Source organism: Physella acuta, unplaced genomic scaffold (genome assembly GCF_028476545.2).
Source record: "Physella acuta isolate Inbredline_101_S28 unplaced genomic scaffold, ASM2847654v3 ptg000040l, whole genome shotgun sequence".
NCBI lineage: Eukaryota > Metazoa > Mollusca > Gastropoda > Physidae > Physella > Physella acuta.
In genome coordinates, this window is record NW_026731560.1 from 17,465 (window position 1) to 27,362 (window position 9,898).

The 9,898-nt window shown below is 38.6% G+C and overlaps 1 protein-coding gene across 1 annotated transcript; it reads left to right on the top strand.

Annotated features, from left to right (window-relative positions):
• The first annotated feature begins 294 nt into the window (after positions 1 to 294).
• On the top strand, positions 295 to 6,923 carry LOC131943854 (uncharacterized). The gene is made up of 3 exons (XM_059304145.1): positions 295 to 373; positions 2,539 to 2,603; positions 5,522 to 6,923. The coding sequence occupies exons 2-3, from the start codon at positions 2,561 to 2,563 to the stop codon at positions 6,403 to 6,405; spliced, it is 927 nt and encodes a 308-aa protein (XP_059160128.1). The 5' UTR covers positions 295 to 373; positions 2,539 to 2,560; the 3' UTR covers positions 6,406 to 6,923.
• The last annotated feature ends 2,975 nt before the right edge of the window (positions 6,924 to 9,898 follow it).

The following is a 9,898-nucleotide window of genomic DNA, read 5'->3' on the forward strand; positions in this document are numbered from 1 at the left end:
ATAAGTCGTTTTTCTAAGACTTTTTCTTAGACCTCATTTGAAAAAAAATTACCAACCGACCGACCAACTGATCGAGAGACCGACCGACCCACCGACTTAGCGACCGACCGACCAACCGACTAAGCGACCGACCGAACGACCGAATTAAACTGAATAATAAAAGACATGTTTAAACTCTGATAAATTAACAGCACTCCTCTCTTCGTGTTACGCGTGTTTTTGCGCACTACCAAAGTCACATCGGAAATTCAAAACAAAATGAAACGGTGATGTTGCTTACTTCCGTTTACGTCATAGCCATTTGTGCACATTTTCTTCACAACGCTGTAATGCAAGTTTCTTTAGTTTAAATCTTTAGTTTAAATAACCAACTGTAAGTGCAATTAAAATTGTTTATAAAGTTTTAATATAATAACTGTCTACTTTATAATACGTCTAATTCAAAATCTAGAATGGTATTGTGTGGTACTAGATCTAGATCTTGAGAGTCTATCTATTTTTTGTACATTGGCCACATGAAATACACCACATATAACATCTTTTTAGAAATATTTTCCCTAATTTGTAAAAGCAAACTATAATCAAAGTAAGAAAAAATGTTTGATCCGTCTCTCATATCCTTAAGGATAGAGCAAGAGCACTGAAAAAAAACAGCGTTGGTGTTGTCTAAGTGTTAATTCTAGAAATAAGTCTAGGGTGATAATAATGACAAAGTATGCATTTGTTTTTTTTTACTTTTTCACTTCAAGCCTCAGCTTAACCTAATTCCCTTCATTATGTATTTTAACGTTATCTAGATGTACCATTTAATTAAAAAAATGATTACTATGCTTGTTACGTAACACAGCTGACTCTATCTTATTGTAAACAGCTGTTAATGAACAACGTAAATACCATAGGACATAGTACTGACCACATCACCCTAGGCATAGTACTGACCACATCACCCTAGGCATGGTACAGACCGCCCAACCCTAGGCATGGTACAGACCGCCCAACCCTAGGCATGGTACTGAACACACCACCCTAGGCATGGTACTGAACACACAACCCTAGGCATGGTACTGAACACACCACCCTAGGCATAGTACTGACCACACCACCCTAGGCATAGTACTGACCACACCACCCTAGGCATAGTACAGACCACACCACCCTTGGGTTTAGTACCGATAACACCACCCTAATCATAGTACTGACCACACTACCCTAGGCATGGTACTGATTACACCCCATATTATATAACGAGTTCAAGATAGCAACTACAGTTGTTGGGCCAACAATAGATCAATCAGAGTCCCTGTGGCTTCACAGGATTATGTTAAGTCATATGAATAACAGGATAATGCCATACATACGTAAGCCAATACACAAATCCACCAACCAAACCCCACGTCCTTGTCGGATGTGGTAACAGGTAAGGTAGAGTATTGCTGGGTTTGGGGAAAATGGTGGTGTTTGTTTACCACAAGGCTATTACCATACCCATGGCGGCTAAGGGATGACAACAGGCATGTCCAGTGACATATGACAGGTAATGAATGACATTTGACATGTCCAGTGACGGCTGCTAAAGGATGACAACTGGCATATGCTGTGATATACGACAGTTAATTGATGACAAATGACATGTCATGTGACATACGGCAGCTAACGCCTGACAAATGACATGTCCAGTGATTTTAACTGAAATATATACAATACCCCCCCCCCACACACACACACAAATCAATGGTAATAGTACTTGACTTAATCTAATCACATTGCTTTCATTATATTCCTAACTTTCAGCCAACACCAGTAGAATATTTAACTATCATACAATTACAACATTGAGTTCAAATCTTTCCATGAGCAATCATAACCAAGTTTTACACCATACAATCATGACCAAGTTTTACACTATACAATCATGACCAAGTTTTACACCATACACTCTTGATCAATGTTTTACAACATACAATCATGACCATGTTTTACAACATACAATCATGACCAAGTTTTACACCATACAATCATGACCAAGTTTTACAACATACAATCATGACCAAGTTTTACACCATACAATCATAACCAAGTTTTACACCATACAATCATGACCAAGTTTTACACTATACAATCATGACCAAGTTTTACACCAATCATGACCAAGTTTTACACCATACACTCGTGATCAATGTTTTACAACATACAATCCTAGCCAAGTTTTACACCATACAATCATGACCAAGTTTTACAACATACAATCATAACCAAGTTTTACACCATACAATCATGACCATGTTTTACACCATACAATCATGACCAAGTTTTACAACATACAATCATGACCAAGTTTTACACCATACAATCATAACCAAGTTTTACACCATACAATCATGACCAAGTTTTACAAATTATACAATCATAACCATGTATAACACCATACAATCATGATCAAGTTTTACACCATACAACCATGACCACGTTTTACACCACACAATCATGACGTATTTTAACAATCTACCAAATACCATTGATATTTATTTCTATACACAGCAGTCTGTAGTCTAAAGAACAGATGGAAGGCTATGTTCAGGATCTAGAAAAGGCTGCTAAGAATGGTATGTAAACTCAAATTTGAAATTCAAGCCTACTGGCCAGTTAAACCCATGTCTGTATTCGTGGTGAAGATATATGTATATATATATATATATATATATATATATATATATATATATATATATTGGAGTGAAGATCCCTTAGGCGATAGTATTACCAGCGCTGGTTTACTTTTGGTAACTGGTACAACACAGCTGATTCCAAGCAGTACAGGTAATGTCCTGACCCTTGGGTCCGTCAGCTGTGTGGAAAGAGGGGTCTGATAAAGTGAAGGATACATTTATCCCAACCCATTTTAGGGGTCGGCGTGGTCGAGTCGGTGAAGCTCATGGTTGCTAAAGTCTCAAGTTCGAACCCTCGGGCAGATGAGGCTCGTTAGCTGGGGTCAGCCTATCTTCTAGGAGAGACAACTCCAAAATCAAACAACTGCTGCCTTGTAGTTTGTTCTTGGTTGGACAAAGGCTATGGAAGCAAATCCAAAAAAAAAATCAGGCTGAAATCGGAGTCAATGGCCTCAATGGCGCATAACCAGTTGACACGTAATCCTTAATTGTGATGGAAGCATGGTCGAGTCGGCAAAGCTCATGGTTGATAAATTCGAAAAAAGTCTCGAGTTCAAACCCTCTGGCAGATAAGGCTCGATCCCTTCCAAAACTAAAAATTAAGAACAAAGAAGAAGAAGAAGAAGAAGATCCCAACGCCATAACTGTTACCTTACAAACCCTAATCCCACCCCTAATCCTTGTCAGAAACCAAAAATTATCATACTCAGTTAGGCTTTATGGTAGGATAATGTCCAAGGTCAATTTTTTATCGACAAGTGTTATGTGTGGGAAATAATCAAAATGGGATAGACTTCAAATATGGAGGGAGAGAGGTTCTGTCGAGGGGTTGGAATGGCCGGAGAAGGTGATAGTTGATAGCTACATGAGGTATATATTTCAGCTTATACGTTTTCACATTTTTTTTCTCTCTTGCAATGAAAACAAAGAAGAAGTAAACATTCTTCTTGACATCTAGCAGCCCATTTAGCAGATGAAGTCCCCTTGTTGGCAATGAGAGCATCTGCGATGCGCCCATAATTGGACAGGGTAGATTATTCTACACCAAAGTAAAACTTCAATTCTACCTATAGATACATTGACTTAACTTGGAGACACAAAAAGTCGTGTTCTTTACTGTTTTGTAGCGTCCAAATCCCTCCCCCCCCCCCCCCCCCGCGGTCGCACTCTAAACCGTTTTGTGGGCCTGAGCCTTGCCATGACCGAACACCCCCCCCTCGCCATCAAGCCGAGTAGCAGACGGTAGGACGATGTCCCGCGTTTGGTGGTAGGGGGGGGGGGAAGAAAAGCCTGGTGAGAGCCTAAGGACGAATAATTGACCAACATGTAGCGATCTAACCAACATCTTCGTGAGGCTGCTTCAGTCTACAATCTGCCACTTAGTTGGAGTTCACGACGTCGAGGTCTTCCTGGCTAATGAGAGTTCAACTCCTGAGCTGGAATGTCCGTGTCACGGAAGCAGATGAAGTAGTGTTCATGTGTTTCTAAACCTCGGCACACCAAGTGATGGTATGATCAGCTCTACGCCCAGCCGCCTTCACTTTCCTTCAGAGCTGGGCGGACACTTGCAGTCACAAGGCTGATCAGAGATCCATACCCGAGACATTCGGGCTAGCAGTCAAAATCTCTACCATTCGACCACACCGTCCCAATATAAAGTGTTCTCTAAATTTACCAGCACATGCTGTAGATTTGCAAATCAAGTTCACAAAACCAGTCTCACTCAATAGGGCTGGTAAGTAGGTGACCAACTATATTATCACAGTATTAGTGTTGTAAAGCGAGCGCTTGTACAGAGCCGATGCTGAACGTGGACGATTGAATATAGATGAGACAAGGCGGCTTTCTTCATTTCTATGATTTTATTACATCCAGAGGCGTATCGACCCTTCCCGGCGCCCGGGGACAAACTTCCGATTTGCACCCCCACTCCTCGAACTTTTCATTTGCACACCACCCTCTTCAAACTTTCAATTTGGCGCCCCTCTAAGGTCAGCGCCCGGGGACATATGTCCCCCCCCCCACGCTACGCCTCTGATTATATCAACTTTACACGACGACTAAATCAACGACAGACACAGGACGAAGGTTCCTAACACAACGACAACATTACTCAGACTGACTTCTACTATCTTCCTAACAAACCAAACATACTCTCCTACGTCACATCCTTATTTATTCACTCATTCAGAATCTTTTATTAATACCACTACACACATACTCTCAAACAATCAACATCTTTATTAAACACATTCAACTACACTCATACTCTCAAACCATCAACATCTCTATTAAACTCGATTAACCACACGCATACTCTCGAACTCATTCAATATACTAAAGTCCATTCACAACAATTAGCTTAGTCACTATATTAGCACAGTATTAGCACAGTAATTATATTAACACAGTATTAGCTCAGTCACTATATTAGCACCGTATTAGCACAGTAATCATATTAGCACAGTATTAGCTCAGTCACTATATTAGCACAGTATTCGCTCAGTCACTATATTAGCACACAGAGTTTTTTCCAGGCAACTCTTCGCCCCCCCCCCCCCCCCCGAAAAATTTTTACCGCCCCCCCCCCCCCCCCACCCCACCCCCCGAACGAAATGAAATGTATATAATTTATATAGAAAATATATACTTTTAACAGTGTCCGCCCCCCCCCCGAAGAAAGTCTACCGCCCCGCCCCCCCCCCCCCCCCGAAAATTTCAAGTGCCCCCCCGGAGAAAAAAGTCTGGAAGAAATACTGTTAGCACAGTTCACAACTGTGGACCATGAGTCGGTTCCCTAAAAGCAGCTCTCTTGAATATTGTGAGATACTAGAGCCAGTACTATATTTCTTTTACAGGCACACATGAGGTGTTCGATACGTCTTCAGAGGGAATGTGCAAAAAATGTCAGAGACGTGGTCCTATGGATTTATCTGACCATGAAGATGATCCATGTGTAGAGGACTTCTTTCCTGTGGACAGCTTAGATCAATCTTCTCTTCCTAAAGGCTACAGAGGAGAAGATTTGGAGGAACTTATTATAGTCTGGTCTAAACTAACAGTCAAAGTAGTCGGCAAACAAGAATGTAGCGCTGGTACTGAATCGAAGAAGGCGTCAAAAGAATGCACTGGCACAGTGTTTAAAGTAGACATGCACACTGTAGGAACAGGGGACAAAACTGTGTGCCCATGTCCCGGACATAAGAGTGATACGCCAAGTAAAATGATCTGGTGGAAGGTGCATGTGAGAACGACAAGAGATTTCGTCGACTTTTTCGAGAAGAGGAATCCAAAAATGTTTCAATTCTCAACGAAATATAACTTGAATGAGGAAGATGAGATGGTGAATGTTACTTTAGATTGTATTCATATTCCTCCTTTAAACAATGGGGAGAAATCGTGTGTTTTGGAGTTTGCCACACACAATGTGAAGTTTGGGTATAACCTAAGAGACTTGTGTCTACAGTTTCAAGATATCCACCGCACTGTCTACGAGAAATACAGGGCCAACACAGATGTGAACCTGACCATCATAATCTCGTACCCGCACGGACAATCCGACCCGCAGGTATCCATTGGTCACTGGGTGCACCGCGCCGTCACGGATGGCCGGACATGGTACATGTACACAACCCCGACATGTCCAGGCACTGCTGGGGCTCTGGTGTACAGGGTTGGTCAAAAGTTAGGGGATGATGTTCATGTGGGCGTGACCAGTGATGGTCTAGGTTTTAGCGGGTAACTGAGGGAAGAAATGGACACTGGATCAGTTATTAGAATCAATGTAAGATAAATAATGTGAATCTGCATTTATATAGTATACCAGTCCTTTTCGAAAGGCAACAATCTAGAAGAAGAAAAGTTCACAAACAATTTAATCGAACTGACAATAAAAATTAACAATGTAAAATCTTTTAGAACCATTGTATAAAATAGTCCTTTAACTCAAATGTTGAGCAGATACAGATATTTATTAATCGTTGACTCCGTTTTGTATTTGTATTGCTTTTATCTAGATTTTTAACAATTTGTACTGGGCTTAGCTGAAAGCTGCATTTTACATATGAGTTAACTTTTCAAACTTTGTGTTTAGTTAATTTTAATAATTGTTCTCTCAAACAAATATGTGCTAATCAAATAGATTATTGTTTATTTCCATATCATCCTCAAAGGAAATTTTGTTGAACCTTGTCATCTATTTGAACCTATTTGTAGTGAATTTTCTCCATTTAATTATGTTGTTTTAATAATATCATTATTTCTGTGTTTTTTTTTTAAATAATTAAAAACTTCAGTTAAAAAAGTGCATTAGGTCTTTAGATTTCTTTGACATACAATTTTACTTTTCTGATAATTTAAAACTATTTTTTTGTGGAGTGGCTGTCAAAATGGGTCATGATTGGCTGTAAATATGTTATGTACCTTGATGTCTATTTCGGATTTTTAAAAAGCGATGATTATTTTGCTGCATGAAGTTAAAATAAAACGCAGTGCAAGAGACGCTATTTTAACAGAGAGTCTAGAGAAGTTAAACTCAAAGTGACCGCGCAGTAGTCACCACGTCTGACGTCATAGCTTTATTTTTATACACAGTTTCTAAGCCTACAAAATGTTTTACTCATTGATAAAAGCAACCAAGGGAAATAAATCTGAAGACAGTTTCCTTCACTTAAATGATTAAAGTTTTACATCGGCTCTGTCAACTAAGTATAAACTTTTTAATGAAATTAATGTTAATTAATAATAGTTTGTTAAACGAGAGAAAGAAATATGTTTAGTACTACAATAGAGCATTAATTTCCACTTTGATATAATATTTTGTTTTGCTTCTATTTTGTCAATAAGTAGTGAAATGCACAATTTTGTATAATATGGTCCAGATTTTCAAAATAGTTGAACTAAAAATACACTATTATTTGTCGTGTTTTCAATATTATATTATTTGTATACGAGGTTGTCGGAACAGAAAATAACCTTTGAAATGTTCCTACTCCCACACTCCGATAAACCTTTTATTCTATACAAACTAGCACGCATTTCCTTTCCCACTCTCTTTCTCGTGTTACGATTTAAACGTATATGACGCGCTTGAATAAACATATGAGGCTAAAGTGTACTGACGTAAGAAGCGGATGGACCAATCACCTAGCTTATACGCTGCAAGAGACGCCATATAGAAACATGTAACAGTAACCTGATATATGACAAATGTCTTGCACGGCTATTGAAGATAAAATAAGGCCAATGGTGAGGTCAAGGGTTAGATACAATTAGTACAATTACTTATACCAAGTTGGGTTGAACATGTGTAAATATTTCTCTTTAAAAGTAGCTATCGATTGGGAAGATGAAGTAGAGGTAACATGTTTCTTGTCCTCGGCATATGAAGGGATAATGTTTTCAAAATTATTTAGGACCGCCTTTACTTTACTTCAGTGGCGTAGCCAGGATCGTCTCAAGGGGGGGGGGGGGGGGGGGGGTTCCAATTTTTACCCGGGGACAAACTTTCGATTTGCACCCCCCCCCCTCAAACTTTCGATTTCCACCCCCCCCCCTCAAACTTTCGATTTGCACCCGCCCCCCTCAAACTTTCGATTTGCACCCCCCTTCATACTTTCGATTTGCACCCCCCCCCCCCCCCCAAACTTTCGATTTGCACCCTCCTCATACTTTATATATATATATATACCGAGGGGTCTATGGGGGGGGGTTATGACCCCCCCCCTAACATCCCCCCCTGCCTACGCCACTGCTTTACTTAACGTGAGTAGTTACCCGACAGAGATGGGTGGGGTCACGGACGTTTCGTGTTAGCAGTGCTCTACAGATAGGCCACGCCGTCCATTATCCAATTTAAACTGATTTTTTTAAACTGTGTTGCAAATTAATTAAATTTCATTTAAAGTTAAAGGGCTCTAACAATCTCACTCGTGTATGATTCACCTGTTTTATTGGATACACATATCGTTCTTAGTCCACTACTAGTAGGCCTGCTAAAACTCAAGTAAGACCTGGACTAGTAGACCCAAGAACTTTCAAAAACACTTTTTATCACATTCCAACCAGTGTGCTAAGAGATTACTTTATCAAACAATAGGCTTTATATCGATTTATCCAGAGTGTAATGTTATAAATACAGTTTGGCTTTCCCATACGGCCATACGTGTTTTAACCTCGCGTTTGTATATTTTGTATTTTTAAAGAATTTAACTGAGTTGATTTCTTGTTCAAGAGTTTAAATTTGTTATTGGTAAGAAATTTAAGTATTTCAAAAAATAGTATTTAACTGAATTAAGTATCATTAATTCAGTAAGTAACTTCAATCAAACTTAAAACGTCTAGATGTTGTTATAGCTACATAATTTGTGTTTCTGTTAGTCAGTAAAACCAATTACACTTTTTCCTTCAAAATTGGACCTAACTTCCTTACATCAGCTAAATCGGATTAGAAATATTTTATATAAGTATTATATTAAATTAGCCTATAATAATAAAGTTTTTATAGCCAAAAACGGTATGAGTTTCATTGATCAAAACAAATTATTCTCCGTCTGTTACAGAAGGAAGTGTTGAAGTTTTTTTTTTTACATTTTTACTGAAAATATAACTATATTAAAAGTGTATAGATTTCTTTTCAGTGTAGGCGTTTCTTAGAGAAGATATTTTACAAATTCTAACACACTACGAGGCAAAGCAGTCAGCACCATGCATAGAATCTTTAGGAAAATGGTAAATGCAGTTACTCCAGGATACTATAACAATAAAGTCAGTGTTATTCGGAGTAATATAGATGATCAAAATCGTATCTGCAATGAAGTAGACACATCCAAATAATTTACAGGTAAAACTTTATCCATTTTGGAACATTACTATTTAAAACTAAACAAAACAATGATTTTAACAAGACTTCTAAAAATGAAAGTTGCTTATTTAGTCACTATAGTTATTATATCTTACTTCACGTATTCCTTTCTGGCCCCTTGGTAGCTAAAGGCTGAAAAATCATATTACAGTTCATATTAATATCATCTACATAATGAGTAGAAGTAAGCAACTCTGTGTTCCGCTTTCACTTCGTCTAGTGACTGATGATTTGTATTCATTTGCAAATAAAAATACTTTTATAATTTGCAACTAGTAGATTGATTAACACTCAATTTATAATACAATTTATTCCATGTGAAGACTACTTATATTCATTTAAGCCTTTATCACTGAGTAGCGAAGAAATGTTG